This window comes from Dermacentor silvarum, chromosome 7, assembly GCF_013339745.2.
Source record: "Dermacentor silvarum isolate Dsil-2018 chromosome 7, BIME_Dsil_1.4, whole genome shotgun sequence".
NCBI classification, from domain to species: domain Eukaryota; kingdom Metazoa; phylum Arthropoda; class Arachnida; order Ixodida; family Ixodidae; genus Dermacentor; species Dermacentor silvarum.
The window spans coordinates 135,123,498-135,146,022 of NC_051160.1; the positions used below are offsets into that span (position 1 = coordinate 135,123,498).

Below are 22,525 nucleotides of genomic sequence, written 5' to 3' on the forward strand. Positions count from 1 at the left end.
TTCCTGGTGAACTGTCCCGAATCGGTACGGTGCGCCGTGACACAACATGTACAGAATACCCTATGTAGCTAGAATCGGGGATGCTCCTCTGTGAATACAACTATCATCGCCATGCTGCCCTTGAAAAGGATGATACATTGCTTTATTCTACCTGACATTGCTGCATAAACATCTCACACCCCAGTGTACCCGTGCGATGGGATATTTATACTTAAACATAACTTGTAAGCAGTAGAATGCAATAAATGTAGAGTAATATAAAATGAGCAATCTTTCGTTTTGGCCGGTAGACATACTGCATGAGATTACTTGTGATATATAGTTTAGAAGTAAACGCAATGCTACGCAACTTCAGTGGTTGTGTAGCACTGATTTATCACTTCCCTAGTTTTGCTTCACACGTAATCCAACCAGTGCCGCTGATTTGCATACACTACTTACAGCAAAGCTGTTTACTTCTTGCCCACGTATGCATTACCCGCACGTTCTCCCGGGGGGGGGGGGCAACCCTGGGCGGCTTGCGTTGTATCGTGGACAGGAATGTACAGAGAGAGAGAGAGAGAATAAACTTTAATCAAAAGAGCACGTGAGCGTAGGTTACCTCCTCCACTCTGCAGTGGGTGGTGCCCTCGACAGGACTGTAGACGATATGATTGGATAGGAATGGAGCGGATTGTACACGTGGCCTGCGTTTCAGTGATTATAACGTCACGCGCTTTCGTGGGAAGCTGGCAGAGGGGAAAAGAGGGTGGCGACAGCACTGCAGACGGGTAAGGGGTGTGGGGGAAAGAGCGTGGCGATGGCGCCTGAACACGTGGTCTGCGCTTCTGTCGTTTTAATTTCACGCGCGTCGAAGGTGCCGGCGCGGCTGCAGCAGCGGTTGTGGCAGATGCATCAGAAATATGGTGACCACGGTGGCGCTTGTGTAGGGGTAGTGTGGTACAGTATGAAAAAAAATGTATGATTTCATAAGGTCCATGTATGCAGCCTAAACAGCTTCTCTGGTAATCCGTCCTGATATGAATATTGCGGTCCTGCGAGGTCTTTTTATTCTACGTTCCTATTAAATCCACAGCTAATCTCTTCTAAGCTTACCTTACCTTCATTCTTTGTTGGCTTGATTTGATTGTAACTAAAATGACAAGATGTCTGTTAGTACCTTAGCATGATTGTTGTTTTTAAGCATTGAATGCTTCATGTCCGTCATGCAATTACACAATTAAATTTTTATTGAATGAATTCATGAAAATGACTTTAATGTGTGTGCTGGAATGGTGTCAAATTTCAATTTGCGTTTTCTGGTAAAACTGTGCAATAATTTTTTTAAATACCCTCTTAACTGCACCTAGTTGTATCGCAGCTCTACAGCTTGTACTTTGTTAATACAGATCATGATAAAAGTGGATGCGGGGAAGGGGTCTTCCCAGTTATATACCCGGAGGTCGACTACCTGACGCTACTCGTTATAGCGGCACCTCCACCTAAGTTGTTTACATTTATCTGTATGTCTGCTGTACATAAATAACTCTATATTTGTGGATTGCTATTGCCCCGTGCAGGGTGAATGGTATTTGCCTAGTGCTGGCGAGCCTTACGTGTTAAGATTATTTGTCAAATTTTGTGGTGCATATCACAGGCCAACAATGTGAAAGAGGAGGATCATGTTCAATACGAGCAAATGGTTTGCACGCGATTGTAACCATTTTTGGAGGTGAAAAAATATGCAAGGCAATAGCATATCACTGAACCCTGACGAGTACGCAGTCGGTATTTTTTCTGCTTGGGAACCTAAACATATTCAAGAACGTTTTGGCTGTCCACGTTCGATTTTCCACTTTTTTATCGCTTGTTTAACACTACTTTCTCCTTATTTTAATCCAAAAAAACTCGTACCTGTTCTGCTACCTGTAATGCAGCTCCTTATCCAGGTCATCTAGCTTCATCTACATGATGCAGTGTTCAGCGCAAAAAGCGGATCAATATCAGCAGAACCTAACTCTGTGATCAGTGCACTTCATGCTGCGCCTCTAAATTGACGTCCCTCATTGCGCAGCCTAATATTCCGCCCTTATCGTCAAGCTTGCTATTCCTTCTGTTACTCTTGTTACATATACTTCTGTAGCATTACTTCTATTACATATACCTCTTACCAGGCATATGGCTTACATTTTTTTTCGTTTCGGTTGGCATGCGAATCTTCGTCAAAATGAAATTAAATGTAAGCATGTAGGCGCGTTCGATAGACGACATTGTCGACACTTGTACTTTCTAGTGAACTCTGCTGTAATATCAGATACTCGAGCCTACTCTGCGATTGATAACAAATTTGTAATAACACATGTAAAGGATAACCCTCCATTGCCTTAACATTGGACGTATCTATTTCCTCCCACAAGTTGTCGAAGCTCTGCGGCTATGGCAGGTGCTGCTGAGCACAAGGTGTCGGGTTCCATCCCCGCCGCAGAGAATGCAGCTCAGTGGAGGCGGAGTACATCAATGCTAGTGTATAGGGCATAGAAACCCTGGTAGTCAAATTTATTCCGGAGTCACCCACTACAGCGGGCCTCATAGTCACATCTTGGTCATGGCACGTAAAACACAATGCGCAATTTAATTGTTACCATGTTCCATCCTTCTCGGTTCGTGGTGTTCATATGTTCTTTCAAAGTTTCTTGATTACCCTCCTAGGTTCAGGCTCATGTCATGCTACTGTTGGAAGAGATACTGCAACTTGAATTCGCGGTACTCATATGCACTCGTATGTAAATAGGCCATGCGGAAAATTCACAATCGATACCGCATAGTCTTCCACAGCGCTGTGTCGTGCCATCTGTCTGCGTCATACCATACATTTTCAGTACGATACTTGAAAACTCTAGCACGAAGGCACATTAGAGTGTTTTCATCTGTGCAGACTCCACAGCTTTTTCAGAGGTCTCAATACATTCAAATTCTGAAAGACTACGAGACTCGGCCGCCGTCTCTTAGTCGAGCCATTACATCAGTACGGTCTCGCGTCTTTTTCGAGTTAAATTGACAACTGCAATTTCAACACACTCACCCACGTACTGGTCACTGCCGTGCACAACGCCGTGTGCCCGGTTAAGCACCTGGGTTCTGTTGAGAATCATCCTGATGCTTCGCACATCATTGAGCACAATCACGCTCGTAAAATGTAGTCTTAGCCTGAAAGAAAGCAATTGGAAAAACTTGTGAACGTACAGCTTAGTTGAAACATTTATGTCGCTTCGTGGTACGCGCCTCGGCAAGCTTCTGCTCTTCTAGGGCTCTACAGAAAGAAGTGGCCTCAGGTGGGTGTGTCCCTATGTGTGCCTTGTTGGCACCACTTCTGTCGATGAAACAAACAGAAAGTTGCGTTACTTTTCAACTTTAGATAGATCCTAGAGTGCTAATCTAGTTCTTTTTCATTGTACTTGTTTTTCTTGTCTTTCTTGTTGAAGTTCGAATGTGCTGACCTACCCGTTTTGAGGCTATCATTGCACTGGCACGCTTGCAGCAATAATTACAAGAGACGGCTACTTATACTGGTTGTATGTTTTCTCGTAACACATCTATTATTAGCTCATTAGCCATCTGGTCAGCCGTTGTCTGTAATGCCGTTATCTAAGAAATTACATGTGTAATGCGAAACCTTGGAGCGTTGGTCTAGCTCTGCAGCGCCATTTACCTTTCGTCGCGACACCAGTCAGTGAACGGCTAAACGAAATTTAAGTCACTTAAATATACATTAAGGCGGATAAAGGCCATATTCATTGCACCTAGTCATCATTATTTCCATAAAGCCGCTCAACTGTTACTAACCAATCCCAGTCGTTGGTGACATTCTCGCGTCGAAAGGATTGCTTTATAGATTTTCATAATCAATATCAATCCCAATGATATTTTTCAGCTCTCGCTATTCATGAAATTTAGTTCAAACCTAAAAAAAACGAGCACCACTTTTTTTAAAGTACAGTGCTCCGCGATTGAAATGCTGTAAGATGATCCCATGGCGGTTGGCGCTTCTTGCGCCATCGTAGAGCGCTAGATGACTGCTGCGGGGCCATATGCACTCATAATGCGCCACAAAGGCTAACGCTTTCTTAGCACAATACAATGCAGAAACTCGGGTTCTCCAGTGTCTACCGGAAGCGCGAGAAGAACCGGCGGCAATGCACTCCGAGTATGGCGTTTCAATCGCTTAGCACTATACCTAATGGTTTCCGACGTCGGAACACTGTAAGGGGGGAGAAACACTTTTATTTCTACAAGGGTCAATCAAAACTAAATGAAATAGAATGAAAAAAAGATGTTTTGGCTCCTACATTTCAGGCTGCTTACCTGTTGGAATGTGCAACCCTTAGACCTCGCAATGCCACGAACGCACTCATTTTGTACTTTCATGACATGGCGCCACCTAGTTTACATTGTCCGTGCCATCACGTGCACAATGACGCACACACTAGGCCACAGCTTTAGTCAGCGAGATGCCTTAGACGCGGCGTGTGCAATCACGCACGCATGCGGCACACCTTTGGTAAACAGAACCGTGGAGCCGCCGTAGGGCAGGGCCAAAACAGTGATAGCCCCGTGTACGCAACTGTTTTGGCCGCTATGAAAATACCTTACGCATGTACGTTTTATGTTCGTAATAAATACGATGGAAAAAAAAAGCCACCGTGGGTAAGGGTATAGCGTGCTCATCTCGCGCGCAGGAGGGTGCGGGTTCGATTGCTACCCTCACCGATTTGTACAAAATTTCATTTTCAAGGCCATTTGTGGAGTTTCATTACAGGAACCTCCGTGAGGTATGTGACGGTAATCGTAGCATTTTTATGTGTTTTTACTCTTTGCGGCATCGGCAGTTTTTGGTACTATCTTTTGGTCACGAAGACAGATTTTCGCGTAATGGGGCGTATAATAATTTTGTTGGAAAAAGAGTGACGAGGAAGGGAACGAAGCTCTCTCCTGCTTCGGGCCACGCCCAACAGCAGCTACCCACGGAGTCGTTCCACGGTTTATTCTTAATAAACCTCTTTTTATAATCAACGGGAGGCTTCATTCTTTCAAGTGGTGCGGAAACTCATCGGAACAGCAAACCACATCGATGGTACCAAGGTGGTCGCCTTCCTGCCTACCGATTCTTCGTACCGACTTTTGGCTGCTCACCGTGGAGTCAAAGCATGGAAGCGCTCAAGCTCAAAGGCAAAGCCGAGAGATCGCAGCTAAGCCGATTTATTAACGACATAAAATCACCACTTAGCTAAGGCAGTGGAACGGAAGAGCAGCTTTGCATCCTTAGCGAACATCTCAATCATCTTTACACCCACTTGAGGGCAATTGACTCCGACAACGTTCCTCTGCTGTCTACCACGGAAGCTGAAGCTGAGTTTGATTGGGTTGTAGACTATAGTGATCGAGCCACCGCGACGTCCGCGAAGCTCAACTACCGTACACGTCAGATTTATGAACCACTCAACCATACGTCGCCGTCGACTTCTTCGAAAACATTGCTGATGCCCTTAGCTTCTGCAAGAATATGATGTTGCCACACGCAAATACGCTAACAATGGTGTAGCCGAGAAGGTCACTGACGATAATACAGAAAACCCAGTGTATTACATGCCACACCATGTAGTAATCCGCGAGGACCGTACCACAAGAGTAAGGGTGGTCTTCGATGCTTCTTCACATGAAAATTTTGAGAACGCTTAAGCTTCGCTTTTAAAAGGGGAACGCGATAGCATTAAAAGATCCCTGACTGGTTCTCTCGCTTCCCGACATCTCCAGTTTATACAACCGTAATGGTTATCGGGAAACAATGGCGGCGAACGCTATGGACGAAGGCGAGATTTTTATAAGAAAGGCCTCTTGCGTGGGGCGATCCCGGAGATAGTGCACATCCGCGCTAAAACATTTACATAATTTTCAGGTTTCCGTTTTTGTTTAGCACTCTTAATACTTCAGTCTGAGAAGATTTAACATAAAAGGCATGCGCTTTGGGTGTTTTGTTTCATGACATTGCTTTGTGGATTGTCATTCTGTAAATTCGGAGAAATAGCTTTGCGAAGAATGCAAGACAATGTAGGAGCAACTATAATGATAGAATGGTATGGCAATATAACCCGCATATACCGCATGTCATATAAGACGGTGTAGCATATACACGTACCTAAATATATTCGGAGGGCCTGTGTGGTTGGGTATAATTTTCGTGGCCGCGGAAGCCTGCGCTGACGCCGACAGCGACGCCGACACCAACGCCGGATTTTCTGCGACACGAGACCCTTAACGCTGTCGCGTTAAAAAGGAGAGCTCTCGCTCAACGACAGCCTGAACTCCGGACCAAACCTCAATGCCGATCTCATAGGGCTGCTACTGCATAGGGCTGCTACGATGACTGCTACTTCGCATTGCTTTAGTAGCAGTCATCGAAAAAGAGTTTCTGCAAATAAGCATCACCAGCACAGATCGAGACGCTTTGCGCTACCTGTGATTCGATAAAGTACCCAAGCCAAATTAACAACAGTTGTCTACCGTTGGCATCTGGCGTATGACTAGAGTGCAATTCAGCATGACCTGTAGTCCCTTTCTTTTGGCGGCGACCATCCGTCATCATCTTGATCAAGCGTCGTCTGCTTGCTCTGAAACTGCAAAAATACTGTGGGGTTCAATATATTTTGACGACGTTTTAACAGGAGCGGACTCCGTAGAAGACGCGCACAAGCTGCGGTCAGAAGCCACCGAGATATTCGCATGTGCCTCTATGAAGCTACACAACTGGGCTTCGGACGACCCATGCGTTCTTGGCACAGAATCGACGCAACCTCCGGAGTTACCTCTCGGACAACTGGCAGGAGTACCGAAACTCCTGAGATTGGTATGGCATCCTGACACCGACGTACTTTCGTTTAGTCCGGGAAACGCTATGAGTTTGTTCAACCGCTGGTACCAAGGGGCTCATGCTATAGACGACCTCTCACCTATAGGACACTCTTGGTATGTGGACACCTTTCACAATAAGGATGAAGGTATCTTTTCAAAACCTTCGGAGAAAAGGTGTTGAATGGGAAGAACAGTTGGCACTGGACGCTCTACACGAATGGAAGAGTTCGTGCAATTAACTTACACAGCTCTTTGACATTCAAATGCCCCGGTACTACCGACAGGGCGTACATGGGATGGAGAAGTACTCATTGCCTTTATTCGATGACGCCAATAAATGCACACTACGGCGTGCCAGATGAATAATCATAACGTAGTTTTGGCACCTTGAACCCCCTATTTAGAAAAGAAAGGTCGAAGTTTCAACCGAAAGGCGAACCATTGATTGCGAAAATTAGACTCCTGTACGAATTAAGGTTAGTGGTTTTACCCGCTGCTTAAACTGCGGAACGCATTCGCATGCTCACTAAATTAACAATGACGTTCCCACGCGCACACAGGAAACATGGACACATCTGACACATCGTGCGCGCACACCTCCCGCTCCGCCTTTGCGCGCGTAGGAACCTGTTGAGCACCGTCTCCTTACGCGCCTTCTTAAGCGCTCGAAAGGACGCCGCCGCAACAAGCCGCCGTTCTTCTCCGCTCACTCTTCCACGCTTTCCGCCACACCTACAGCATACGGCGCGCGACTGCGATATTATTGCACTTGCAAGTTATAGACAGCATCACGCGACGCCGACGGGTACGATGACGGCAGAAATTCGCCTGGAGTCGCCATACGAATGACAACAAATAACAACAACAACAACAACAACAACAACAAAAAAAGTTGTTACCTGTAGATTGGTCCATACGATCTGGCCCACTCAAGAGCTTTCGTGCGATGGAAGTCTGGGTCGTTTAACTCGACGTGACCCAGTATGGACTTTGCCGGTGGCATAGGTGGGAGTTTCGCGCCATGAGGCAGTGAGCGATTTCCCAACCAAAGCTTCCGAACGAGCCACAACAGAGCAGCGCTGATCCACGTGAGCAGAAACACGGTCAATACCATTGTGAAATTTCCGCAGGCGCTGTGAATTAAAAAAACAGATCGCTGAATAAATGACACAGCTTTATGCAAGAGACTGTAGAATAAGGTACCGCTACTGCTTATCAAGTAGGTCATGCGGTATGTTATTCTGCGGTGTCAGCATTAGGTGTGTTTACTCACTCACAAGCGATAAAGCTTTTATTGTTTATTAGGTCATCTATTCTCAAAATACGTTGTCACGCATAGTTGCGCGGAAGTGTGCCTTTAGTATATTTTTCAAAAGATGTGTAGTCGGAAGGCCACATCACCTTGAAGCATTTAGTTTTTCAATTTCATTCGGCTGCGCAGGGTAAATTTTCGTCTGCATGATTTTGCAGTGTTACACAGCTCATGATGCCGAGGGGAGAAGCACTTTACGATATTTATTCAAGTTTAGACTCAAATGCAGTAAGGCAGCCAGATGTGCCAAACGTTTGGAAATTCGGAAGAGGTATTTGATATATTTCATCCTTCACCTTGTTTTCTAGTTAAAAAAAGATATTTTTCTCTAATTTTAGCAAAATAAAGACATTGTGTTTTATTCCCGGAGGAGCTGAGGGGAGACATTAGGAAAACTACCGCATGAAAATACCGAATAAACAAAGGTTCACTATTTACTTGTCCTGCTCCTACGTAGGGCAGAAACGATAAACGTTCGATACACATTACTTCTCAAGTTCCCCCAAGTACCGCTAAATATTACGATCGTTGTGCGAAGAGTTCCCTGCGAATATTGGAAAATATATTCGACACGGCCATGTAACGCTCTCAAGAAGGTTGCTAAAAAATCTTAACTTTTAAGAAGCTGTATTGGATGCACACACAATATGCTAATTCATTGATTCACCATAGCGCTCCCCCTGTTTCCGCGAAATTTCTTCTTTGTGTCCTTTGTAGTAATGCCAATGCAGCTAGCCAAACTTTGCGCTTCTTACAAAACACACGCACACCGTCGCCTATAGTGCTGGCGCACGTAGTATATCCCAAAGGCGGTAGTTACCCCGCACACCTTTAACTTGACTGACACATTACTCATAATTTGTTCTTATTTCCGCCAATATAAACAAGAAGCCTCGTTCAATGAGAGGGCATGGTACAAGCAATGGCAGCACATCGGTCATGATGTGGCATTCTTTTTGTTGTGCAGGCTCTGCTGCTGCTCACGAGTGCCTGCGGTTCCTGCATCGATGTCATGCAACTTCACAGAAGAATTACAGGGAACTTTGGCGCCTGTATCAAAGGGAGCTGCACGCAAGGCTGTTGTTGCCAGCATGGGAATGATTGTTAGTATACCCATATGGCTAAACTTGGTACTTCTGGCTTCAAACAGCTTCGTGACTTTGCTTACTTATTATTTTCAAGAAAGTACCGCTTTATAAGTATAAATAAACTCTATTCGAATTGTCCAATGGTAGGATTCGAACACATGACCTCTAGCACAGAACGCCGATATTGAAAGCACGGCGCCGCGGACGCATCGACAAGCGTAATCACTCTAATTAGCAGTGATTATGCGTTTATGCAGACTTATTTCCCCCTCCTTTTACAAAACAAGTCCAAAGTTCTTTGGAATTTACGCCATTGAAAGCAGCAAAAGAGTGAGAAACGGAGCCACAAGGACGTCTGAAGTCGCAGTTTCTAAGATCAGACAAATCCATTTGCTTACAATCATTCCCTTGGTGGCTGAAAGATTGCAGCGCCAGATTAAACTTTTGCAATTATTGTAGAGAATTCTGTGACCGGGACCTGAATGTATGCAGCCGCAGAACAACCCCGGCCGCTTTGAACAGCTGCGTCACCGAGTTTCCAGTTTAGATTTACTGGATTCTTGACGTCATCGGCCGCGTTCTGTCAAAAAGCCAAGCTTCGGGAAGGAACCGGTCATGCGCACAGCACAAGCACTACAGGTACAATGCTCGCAATGTGCTCGGTTTTTGTTGTACAGGTTAGTTTTATCTCTACAATTACTAATAATGAAATTTTCTGGTTGTTCTGCCGTGCCCACGAAATTTATTCTTTAATGCAGGCGCATAGTCTTTCGTCATGTAACTTTGTCGTTTGCGGCGATGTTGAAGTGATCCCACGACCATCCCTTGATGAATTGTTTCAGACTATTTTGGAAGGTCTGAGAACACACGTTATCAGACACTGCTGACCTAAATAATTGCTTGAGCAACAAAACGAGTGATACAACTTTCTAACTGTAACAAGTGTCGGAGCTAGTATGAGTGAGGTATAAATGAGAGTACGCGAAATTATAACCTTGAATTTTACCTTTACAAATTCGCAAAAGCTTCTTCAACCGCGCCAGGCAACGCTTGTGAACCTGTAAAATAGAAGCCGTCGTTCTAACTGACAGTTTTTGGTGTTCTGGATAGTAGCAATGAATCTGAATCAGAATTACGAACGAAAGTTAATAATGAGTAGTTCAAGGATGACATAGGCATTACGTGTCGGTCTATGACACGTCATTCATTGAACCGAAAGGATTCTTGACATGGCCCAATGTGGGACAAGAAGCAGTCAGCGAAAAAGCAAGCAGCCTAAATAATCACCGGTACGTTTGGAAAACGCAGATTGCGCAGACGATATTTGAAAACGTGAGTTATTCTGGCAAATCGCTCAATCTTACACAAAATCACGAAAGCTTTGCTCTTTGACGTCTAAGTGACAGTTGACAACATTTTTCGTTTAGGATAATGCATCTCATTCAAGAACGAAAGAGGATGGGTACTGAAAACTGGTGTTTCAATAAAAGCACTAAAAACACCTCAGTTCCGCTAGGTCTCTTTCAATGCAAGAACACATTTCAAAATAGAAACCTGGAATTCGTTTAGCTTTCCTAGGCTCCAATCATGTGAATTAACACGGAGACGTGGCACGCTGACTAGGTGGACGATTATGATGTCATCACACGGTATTATCAGATATTCAGACAACAAAGAAGTTCTCATGGTGGTGGTATTCTTCTTCCTGGGGTTTAGCGCGCCAAGAATAGTTCTGATTATGAGGCACGCCGTAGTGGAGGGCTCCGGATTATTTTCAGCACCTGGCGTTCTTTAACGTGCACTACAACGCAATTGTGGTGGTGTTGCAGACATCAAAAAAAAAAGATATATTGTAGGCTCTGTCGTCTACCAAATTGTTGATCCTATAAGCTCGCCATTGAAAAGCCGGATCAGCAGAATATTTTTTTAAGCACAGCTCTTCGGGGGATGGGGATGTAAAATATATCAAGATAAACGGGCAGTCTCCCCTGAAAATCGGCGGGTGCGGTGGTCGGAAGCGCTGCTCATCTCAGAACTCAAAGACCAACTTAGGGCACTCCAGCGATCCAGTGGCCATCTAGGCAGACCCAGGCCCAGGCCTTCCAATCCCTGAATTTCAAATGAAGTTATCTCACTCACTCACTCACAGAGCTCTCAGGCGCCTGTTCCAGCGGCCAGCGTTGGCATTGCCCCTCGTAACCGAGTGAACGATCAGATCAGATGACGAAAGCGAACGTGGAAAACGTAAGAAAAACAAGAACACGTAAGAAAAACGTACTAATCACAGGGGACTCCAATTTGCCCTCGATATGCTCGGCCAACCTTCCTTATCGATTTTCATGATTATGTGATGGCGTGCTAGCTATTATGCTTTCCCACAAAGTTTAATAACTTATGCGCGAATCTACCCGTGGTAGTGCTGCACTTGATCTTCTGTTTGTCAGCCAACATTTAGTGGTGCAACAATTAGTGCAGATCCTTGAATTAGCCATAATAAATATGTTTTTTGGACAGAACTAACCGGAAAATACAGCACAGCTCTAAAGAGTACCGCGAATAACGAGTAGATACTCACTATTGTAAGGGGACGCGTCATATTATTCCATAGAATAATATGTGTACCAACTTAGCGTTAGTTGCCAAGGAAACTGGGTGCCTTATTGTTCGTTTCATCGCATGTTATGTGGACTTAATTTCGGTAGTCAGTGGTTTGGGGCCCGTCTGATCGAGGCCCATGGTAACAACGTAGTAACGAGTCATTATTCATTGGTCTGCGGCCCCTGAAGTGGCATCTACCTAAGGTCCCTACAGCAGCCTCTGTGTTATACGACAGTTCGCTTTGCCCTCCTTGCTGGAACCCACAGTGTCAGGCGTGGCGTTTAAGTATAGGACAAGATAACCGGCACGGAACAGTCAAAAGACGAAAAAAAAATGATGCAGCTACATTTGAAAAAATTCACCCATGATTACGATACTCACTAATGCGAACTTTGAGTGCAGCTCTAGATGTATTTGCATTTCGCTATTTATTGGCTGGCGCGGATCATCTGTCTCGTGCGGCACGTAAGAATCAAGCACAACGAGAGCGGGCGAGCAAAGTCGGCGGTCGTCGAAAATTTGATCTGCCCGTCAAGCGCGTGGGCTTTTATACATTACTCGTTGAAGGTTCCAGATTAATCGCTGGTGCCCGCCTCGTTTCCATAAAGCCCAACAAAATTCGCTTCGCGCATACAATCAGATTACAAAAAAACTTTCGTGACAACAACCAACGGACAGAACCATCGACAGTCGTTTGAGAAAGATCTGATAGATGCAGACGGGTCGTGCATTTGCTAACCGATGAAAATCAGTGACATACAAAGACGAAGAAATGAACGGATTTCGCCTGGTATGCTGGCGCCACCCTGTAGCATTCGTTGGCACTACGATTTTCTCTTTCATCCTTCGCTGTTGTGCTCGTTCCCTCGATTACGCCCCTAACGCTAGCTGTAGGAACAGGGCATTAAGAGATGCGCTGTAAAAAAATTTCCTCAGGACGCGATTTGAAGGCACGATCCCACATTCATGAGCCTAACATTTTTCGCGGTACCATGAAAACGGACAAAGAGGTTGACTATTACCCAGTCTGTGCGTCGGCGTCCTTTACCCCGTCACTTTGGTGTTATGCTTATAATAAAGCGCTCCCTGACTATAGTGAGTTCCTAAAAATGTAACCGTGCAGATGATGACTCAATACTTTAATACCTAAACTTGCACCTATCGATTGACAATAGCAACACAAAAAATGTGACGGAACCTTCACAATAACCTTAACAAATTGCAAGATATAATTTGTACAAAGACGAAAGTTTAAAACAATTTGGGCAGCTTGCACTAGTGGTGCAAGGCTCGAGTAAACAACGGAGCTGGTGATCGACCTTGTTCCTTCCAGGTTTTGCTAGGCTTGCTAAGTTTTGCTAGGAAATGCTAAGTGCTGCTAGGCACGGTATTCCAAATCGGCTCGCCGCTGACGCGCAGCTTCTCGCTTGGTCGCGCTTCAAGATGAGCGGCTTCTTCTTCGGGTGTCCAGATCTTTTTTGGTCGTCCCACGTCAAGGCTACATGTACTCGCCACAAAGGCAACGAGAGTTGTGCCGCCGTTGCGGCGGCTCTGAGCTTTATCTCCCCGGTGACGTCACGGCCAAACTGCGTCTCCACACTTGCCGGGGCCTGGCTGGTGACCTGCCGAGCCGCCGCCAAAGGCGCCGGCGGCAGTCACATACACCACGCGCGTGCAGCGCCAACACGGAGAAACGCGAACGGCGTCGGTAGCAGCTCTCCGCGTTGCCTCATTGGAGCTGCTACAATTTCTTTCTCACTCTATCTCGCTCTCATTTTCTCACTCTCCCGACCATAGCGCGCGCCGCGCGCACGCTCTCCTTCCCTCTCCTATACGACCCGTGTCAAGGCAATGTGTGCACGGCACGGAGAGGAGGCGAAGCTCATGCCGCTGCACGAGGTGGTTGCTAGGCAACGCGCGGTGACATCATCGCCAGGCGCAGCTTTTTGTCCACACTACGCGGTCTAACTAAGAGCTTAAACAGCTCTGATGTGAGAAACAACACTTAACAATTTTGTGTTAGCATGCACTTACCACACTTTTTACAAGCACTTACCAAGCTGAAACATCAACTTCTGATTAAAGTGAGTCACGCTAGAAATTAATTATTTACGGAGAGAAAGAGAAATAATATTTATTAGCACCGAAGGAACTAAAGCCCAAGTCCGGGCATCCTGGTGGGTTAATGCCTCCTGGCCCAGCACGTTATTGACGAGCTGTACCAGAAGCGGCAACCATAGCTTTTCAAACGTTATTGGGGGAGTGGTCCTCTCCTCCCAGCTGCCAGAACGCTGGTTGTATGGTAATTTGGAAAGTATCGTGTTCTTGAAGATGGCGTTTGCACGGCATTCCCACAAGGTGTGTTTAATTGATGGATAGGCCCCGCACTGTTGCATCGCTACTTCTATGCGATGCACATCGTCATTATTGTCCACTGCAATATTACTTGTCGGCCGTCAAAATACACGCACAAGCGCCACCACGTCAATAGTTTGTGCGCAGTGCAAAATTTGCATTCAATGTCCAGTGTTGCTTTTTCGAGATATAGTTCAGGTCGGAGCACCTGGTTCTCAAAGGTATACTGCTGCAGTGTCCTGGGTTCAAGTCACCACTGTAGCGTTTTTTTTTTTCTTCGCCGTTGGAAGGTGGTGAAGCTGGGGATGGCGAGGTGGCCGTGATGACGACCGAAAGGCATACAAGCTCTCTAGGCGAACCATGGGCGCTTGGCGAAAAAATGATAGCACTTCTTTTCCCGTGTATACTTTAAAACAAGAACCTCACTACTATTTGAATTTAGAGGGAAGTTGTAGTCATGTGTCCGTAGAAGTGGATATATGGCCATTTGTGGTACCCGTTTTTTCTTCAAGACCAGTCAAGCGCCCAAAGTTCAGCAAGCCTGGATGAGCTACAGCATAAAATGATCCCTTACTTCTTGGTCCACCGCTGGGTCAATTGAAGGCGGCTTTAAGCGGTACCTAGTAGCTAATTGTTAGTGGTGACCCGTCTTCGGACGCATGCGATCATTGATTCCTTAGAAACCAAAGACCCAAACAACCTCTGATAACTCCTTGGTGGGAGTTCACACTATGCCACTCGCTAATGTTGTCGGAGCAACAGCTAACATCATTCCACTGCAGATGTAAACTGAAAACACGGCTTTAACGTCACCCAAGGCGATAACAAGTTCTGTAGGAGTCGCATCACCTCGAATTTTTCAAAATACTGGCGGCTTCTCAGAGAATTTCTATTACATGGTACGGCCGAGGTCCATGACATTCTAGCCGCAGCCCTTGAGTCCCCGCATAAAAGAATGAAGGCTCTTCCGGGGCACCTCACACCAAGTATCACAGTATACAGCACGTCTTCGGTACGACGTCAAGCCAGGCTGCAGATATCCAACGGTATTCATCGGTTCATATCAACATCTACTTGTGCATAAGGCAGCTTGCCTGAATGCGACCACTTTGCGGGAGTTGCTCTTTCAACATGTTCTGGAAAACTTACAAATTACCCTTGTCAAAGCCCATTAGAATACGCAGTCTAAGCTTCCCACGAGACAATGGATAACAAACTTGATGCTATTAACGTTGCAAGCTACTTCTCTACATCCGATACTCATTATCCCTCAGTGCATCAGAGAAGTTGGCATAGACAGTCATGGAGTTCTGGCCAGAGGCCTGGCTCACTCGCGTCTCTACATCAACTTTCCGATGACACCTATTTGGAGAAGTCTTGGAACTTCATCGTAAAAGTGGCATTTGATGTTGGCCGTTTTCCTTGTACTGGGCGTAGATACAATTCTCTGAAGTCGTGGCACTGAGTCAAGCGTCACGACCGATCCTCACTAGCACTACCGTGGACAAGCACGGCCACACAACCAACCGCTTATTCCGCATCACTGACCGCATTGTCAGTTTTCGTTTTCTTATAGACATCAATACCATGTGAACGATAATACAAGGCCTACGGCTGACAGACGTCTCCGGGCGACTGGATGTCATGTCCATATGAAGGTAATTTTTTTATTTACAGATACTGTAGGCCTTTCTTGGACCCATGCAGGAGTGGATACAAACAAGAGAAGTAAATTTAAATCAACTACTTCACATAGTTGCAAAAATATAATACATACAAAAGTGGAAAAACATGGCAATACACTGGACATAGATGACATAAATGAATGCTCCAAGAAAGGAATATCATCAACTCGGAGTGTACTCCACTATTGGACTCAAATTTAATAGAAGTTGATATTTCTAATACTTTCAACAAATGATTCCAACGAGATGGCGTTTACTGCCTCCTCAGATAACATATTCAAATAATAAATTGCGCGAGGAAATAAAGAGAACTTGTGCACATTAATGTGGCTGACTGGTTCTCTAATACTTTTACTGTGATGTGTTCTCTCTGATCGTTTGAAAGAATCCCAAGATATCGTTCCCGTGATAGTTTAAAGTTCTCGTCATAAAGTTGGTAAATAATTGTTAATCTAGATATGATCCTGCGCTGCTCAAGTTTTTGTAGGTTGGCCCTATTACGTAAGTTGCTAACACTAGAATGACGGGAGTAATCAGAATAAATAAAACGCAAAGCTAAATTCTGTACGCTTTCGATTTCGTTAATCAAGTATTGTTGGCTAGGGGTCGGAATAAGCGATGCATACTCCAATTTCGGTCGTACTAGCTATTTGTATGCATTTAGTTTTACTGCAGAAGGGATATTACGCAGCTTTCTTTTCAAAAACAACAATTTCAGTAGCGCTCCCCGACATACATTTTCAACATGCGCTTCCCAATTGAAGTTACTTGTAAGTGTGATGCCTAAACATTTAACTTTGTTGGTTCTCTTGAGGTTAACGTTTCCTAAGAAGTAAGTAAAGTCAAGGGGCTTCTTTTTGCTGCTAAACGTAATGGAAGCTGTTTTAGAAGTGTTTACTATTAAGCCCCACCTTGCACACCACGCATCAATGGACTGTAAAGAATTATTCAGTTTAATTTGGTCATCTCGGTTATTTATGACTGTGTATACAACACAGTCGTCTGCAAATAGTTTAATCTGGATTGGTGGTTCGACGCAACGATGAACACCATTAATATGTACCAAGAAAAGGAGAGGCCCTAGGGCCGAGCCCTGTGGAACACCCGAGCACACATCCAAATATTCGGAGACACTCCCATTTACGGCAACACACTGCTTTCTATCTCTTAAGTAAGATTCAATCCATGCCACTACTTTCTGTTCAATGCCAATTGCTATTACTTTTGTTAGTAAATCTTGATGAGGAACGACATCAAATGCTTTCGAAAAATCCAAAAATATAGCGTTCGTTCGGCCTTTTATATTGAGTGTACTAATTATTTCATCCGTTATTTCAGCTAGTTGGGTTACAATAGATAAACTAGATCTAAAGCCGTATTGTTGGGGATAAAGCAAATTGTTATTTTCCAAGTAAGTAATAATGGCCTCAAAGGTAATGTGCTCGAATATTTTACAACAGGTGCTAGTTAAAGACACGGGCCTGTAGTTGTTAATTTCAAGAGGCCTCGACGTTATAATATTCTGCATGTTAGTGAGGATTCTGCGATAAACCGAGCTAATCTACATCAAATGTGCGCTCTATTTGTGTATGATCTGATCATCATAACGGTGTGAAATAACAATTCAGAGTTTGCAACACAGCTGGGTATACTGCTTCACTGTTCAACATTGTACCTACTGTTGCCGCCCTTTGATGGACTGCTGTTAATCGTAAATTGCGAGTTCTCAAAGTAGCTACGGGACTCTGTTCTCCAGGGCATCGTTTAAACAATAAATAACAAACTTGCCGATACCACACGGTTGTGCCACAATGCGCTCTATGCTCCGACTACCTTTTATGGAGGATGCATATTGCTGTAGGCGCCACTTATCTTCAGTCCTTTATTCATTTTTAGAATCGTGTGCGACGCTGAACGCCTTGCAGCCGCCAAGGTAGGCGAGTGACTATCGCGTTGCAGTGATCGGCAGCATGTCGAGACCGCATTTCGATGGGCCGGGAAAGAAAAAACGCCGATGTAGATTTTTATTGTTTTATTTTTGAATATATTTCTTAGCCTTTTCAGGCAGACTAATAAATATATTTGTCCAATTAAGAAACCGAGGTGGTCCAATATATTACGCCGTCGCCCACTATGTAATGCCTGATAATAAGACTGCGGTTTTAAAACGTTGATTCCAAGAATTTAAATATTTTAACTGAACGTCAAAATAGCAATTGCATACGGGAAAAGCTGCTACCTACATCGCCTTGAAGCAGTTTAGAAACTTTCAGAACAGTCGTGATATGTTCTATTTTACAAGAATGTTTATCATGCCCACCATTTCTTCCTTAATAACAAGCACGCCCAAAGGGAGCGCCGTCGTCTCGCCTTTATTGTCAAAAACATTACAGACGCTCATTACGTCAAGAACCACTTGAATTCCGACTGACACCAGCGTACATGTGACGAAATGCCTTGCTGATCACAGCCGTAGCTAGCTGGCTCTGTGTAAGCGCTGACTCATACGACTGGTTTCGAATTGGCATGGCCGGCCAAGATATATAGCTATATGGAGAAACCAAGGCTGCACCTGCCCGATTTGTGTTCAGGGATGTAAGCCGTGATAGTATATATAAGAACGTTATCGGACGATTGTCACCGTAAGGGCTGTTTCAAAAGTTTGCTATTGTGTGCCGACCGTTACACCAGTAGCTGTATGCTGAGCGCACTTGAATTCCACCACATTTTCAAATTAGGCAGTAACGGCCTTTTGAACCAATCGGATAGGCCGTAGCCAATCTTTCAGCCAATCACAGTTAACGAGATGGTAAGTTTGGCAATATGGGGCATTTGAAAAGGTACACAATAACAACGCAGGTAGTTCCCGATGCATGGTGCAACGGCAAAGAGAGTTGCAGAGGATTTTCTATCTATTCAGGTCAGGCGAATTCCAATCGAAGTAGGGGACTGTCCTTTTTTATCGCCTATACTACGTACTCACTCGTAAGGCTGTTTACAACCCTGCACCAAATGACCTCGTTAAGAAGTAGCGCCAGTTATTCAAAACAGCAATGGCGGCTCAGCAGAGCTTGAAAGATGGTGTTTCCAACTACGCGATTGTCTCACTGGATTTCCGATGTACAAATCAATTGGAGCTTTCTTGCTACAGTAAAGGCGTTTATTGCACGCAAGCGTTAAGGATGACCGTTCGATCAGTTCAGGGAACCGCGAGCGGGAGTGGCGTAGTCCGAGCGATGCGCTAGAGAGACTGACCCATGGACTAAACAGCGCTGGTAAGGATGCCCCACTGCATCGTCTCTCTTCTTCACTACAATTACCCCGGGGACGAAAAAGGGAGCCGTCCGGCGACCTAACAGTTCGTCACTATTAGGGGATCATAATACGGCTTGAGGCGCCCGACGTTGACAATGTCGCGTCCGCGACAGCGCATGTTGGAAGATCGTTCAACGGCCTCAATCACATAGTTGACGGGTGATGCACGCTCGACGATGCGGTAGGGACCTTCATACTTAGGCATTAACTTGGAAGACAGACCAGGAGCAGCGGAAGGAACTGAGAGCCACACAAGCGCTCCAGAAAGAAAGGTGGGCGCAGAGGTGGTGTCACCGCGAGTGTTCTTCTGGCGCTCTTGGTCATTGGAGGTAAAAGCCCGGGCGAGGTCGCGGCACTCTTCGGCATGTCTCACCGTATCAGAAATGGGCGCACATTCAGATGCGTCGGGCCGGTATGGTAGCGTTGTGTCAATGGTGTGCGATGGGTGCCGGCCATACAATAAGAAATATGGCGAAAAACCAGTAGTGCTCTGCGTAGCGGTATTGTACGCGTAGGTGACGAAGGGCAGAATGGCGTCCCAGTTTGTGTGGTCGGAGGAGACGTACATTGAGAGCATGTCGCCCAGCGTACGGTTGAACCGTTCCGTGAGTCCATTGGTTTGAGGATGGTACGCCGTTGTTGTGCGATGAACAACGTGGCACTCTTTTAGAATAGCTTCAACTACTTCGGAGAGGAAGACACGCCTGCGGTCACTGAGCAACTCCTGGGGTGGCCCATGACGTAGGATGAATCGACGAAGCAGGAAGGAGGCAACGGCACTGCGCTGTAGCTGCCGCAAGCGCCGCAGTTTCAGCGTATCGCGTAAGGTGGTCAACCACCACAATGGCCAAGCGTTTCCAGCCGATGTCATGGGAAGGGGACCGTACAAATCTATACCGACGCGCCCAAAGGGCCGGGTGGGGCAAGGTAAAGGTTGCAGCCCAGCTGGAGAGAGGCGAGGTGAAGATTTCCGGCGCTGGCAATCGGGACAAGAGCGTACGAACTTTTGAACGTAGCTGTACATACCTCGCCAGTAGTACCGCTGTTGAAGGCGCTGGTAAGTCTTGAAAACGCCAGAGTGGGCACACTGGGTATCGGCGTGGAAAGCTGCGCATATTTCGGAACGCAGGCTGCGAGGCACTACTAACAACCACTGGCGGCCGTCGGAGCTGTAACTGCGCCGGTGAAGCAGGTAGTCGCGAATGGCGAAATGGTGAGCTTGACGGCGCAACGCGCGGGTTGTTGGCCTGGCCGATGGATCAGAGAGCCAGCCTATAAGCGACGCAATCCAGGGGTCCTTGCGCTGCTCGGAAGCGATGGTGCGAAGGTCGATGGATGACACAGTCAACTGAGATATATTGTTGTCAGCCAAGGGAGAGCGCGAGAGGGCATCGGCGTCCGAGTGCTGTCGTCCGCTGCGGTAGAGTACGCGGATGTCGTAGTCTAGCAGGCGAAGTGCCCAACGTGCAAGACGACCGGACGGATCTTTCAATGACGCCCGCCAACATAGTGTGTGGTGGTCGGTGATGACATCAAATGGGTGACCATACAAATATGGCAGGAACTTAGTAAGAGCCCAGATGATCGCAAGACATCCTTTTCTGTCACGGTGTAATTGTTCTCGGCTTTCGTATGCGTTCGGCTGGCATAAACGACGACATACTCAGGGTACCCTTGCCTGCGTTGCACGATGACAGTACCAAGGCCAACACCGCTGGCATCTGTGTGGACCTCTGTAGGGGCCGTCGGGTCGTAGTGGCGCAAAATTGGGGGGGGGGGGGGGGTGAAGTCAGCAAACGACGAGGACTCGTGAACGCCTCGTCGCACTCTGATGACCACGAGGTGAGGAGCCTGTGGTCCCCTAGGAGCTTCGTGAGGGGCGATACGATGGCGGCGAAATTACGAATGCAGCGTCTGAAGTACGAGCATAGACCGATGAAACTGCGCAATTCCTTGATGGGCGTTGGCTTGGGGAATTCGGCAACGGCGCGAAGTTTGTCGGGGTCGGGGAGAATTCCTTCCTTGGATACGACATAGCCAAGTATCGTGAGTTTCCGTGCAGCAAATCGGCACTTCTTTATTTAATTGTAGGCCGGCGTTCGATAAACACGTCCAAACACGCCGGAGGCGTTCGAGGTGCGTGGGGAAATCGGGCGGCGAAAACTACAATATCGTCAAGATAGCACAAACATGTGTGCCACTTTAAGCCTCGCAGAAATGTGTCCATCATGTGCTCGAATGTCGCGGGCGCATTACAGAGTCCGAAAGGCATGAAGTTAAACTCGTACAAGCCGTCGGGCGTGATAAAGGCTGTTTTCGGTCGATAGACTTCATCCATAGGCACTTGCCAATACCCGGAGCGCAATTCCAGAGATGAAAAGAACCCGGCTCCTTGCAGGCAGTCAATTGCGTCGTCTATGCGTGGCAGGGGATAGACGTCCTTACGAGTGATCTTGTTCAACCGGCTATAATCGACGCAAAACCTTACTGAGCCGTCTTTCTTTGTAACAAGTACGACAGGAGAAGCCCATGGACTTTTCGAGGGCCGAATTACTTCGCGCCGAAGCATGTCGTCGAATTGCTCGTTAATCACACGACGTTCGCTGGCAGAAACGCGATAGGGGCGTTGTCGCAATGGTGGGTGAGAGCCAGTGTCGATGTGGTGCGTTACAGTTGAAGTCCGACCCAAGGAAGCTTGCCCCACGTCGAAAGACGAACGAAATTCTTCCAAGAGGGACAGCAGCTGGGAACGCTGGGCCGCTGTAAGGGTTCCACCGATAGAAGAACCAAATACATCTCTGGGCAATGCGTCAGATGTAGAAACAGCACTGAGCGTACGGTAGGTGGCGCAATTCGGGTAGTCGGGCACGTCGATAACTTGGACGTCGTCGATGGCTTCCACGGTACCAACACATTCTCCTCGGAGCAGCATGACAGGGTATGGGCACGTGTTACAAACGAAAATTGTGCTAGTGCCCTTGTTGATGTCCACGGTCACAAACGGTAGCAACAGGCCCTTCCGTGCGAGGAAACGGCCAGACGGCGAAAGTAATGCAATGGCGTCCGAGAGGCCACTGCAGTGCATAGACACGATCATTGAGGACACGATCTGAGTGTCGGCTTCGACGATCAGTTTCCTGGAAAGCGGCGGAGCGTCAGTGGGCGTCAAATGGAGCAGCGGCGATAGTTCTATTTCGGCCCGTGCGCAATCGATAACGGCATTGTGGCGCGAGAGAATATCCCAGCCGAGGATGACATCGTGAGAGCAGGAGGAAAGGATCAAGAAT

The 22,525-nt window shown here is 46.4% G+C and overlaps 2 protein-coding genes across 8 annotated transcripts in view; both read right to left on the minus strand.

Moving 5' to 3' along the window:
* The window catches only part of LOC119458466 (cytochrome P450 2C15-like), a 419,645-nt gene that overhangs the window by 217,056 nt on the left and 180,064 nt on the right, over nucleotides 1-22,525 (minus strand). Inside the window, exons 1-3 of one of the 5 annotated variants that reach the window (XM_049671228.1) lie at nucleotides 10,292-10,426; nucleotides 7,785-8,018; nucleotides 3,062-3,186 (exon numbers count right to left, since the gene is read on the minus strand). The exons of the other annotated variants lie outside the window; for them this stretch is intronic. Of the exons in view, the coding sequence (XP_049527185.1) occupies nucleotides 3,062-3,186; nucleotides 7,785-7,999 (340 nt within the window). The 5' untranslated portion in view covers nucleotides 8,000-8,018; nucleotides 10,292-10,426. Of the gene's footprint in view, nucleotides 1-3,061; nucleotides 3,187-7,784; nucleotides 8,019-10,291; nucleotides 10,427-22,525 lie in introns of those variants that run through there. 5 annotated transcript variants of the gene reach the window in all.
* LOC119458469 (cytochrome P450 2B19-like) overlaps nucleotides 1-22,525 on the minus strand; it is a 261,264-nt gene that overhangs the window by 58,666 nt on the left and 180,073 nt on the right. The gene's annotated exons all lie outside the window — the stretch shown is intronic.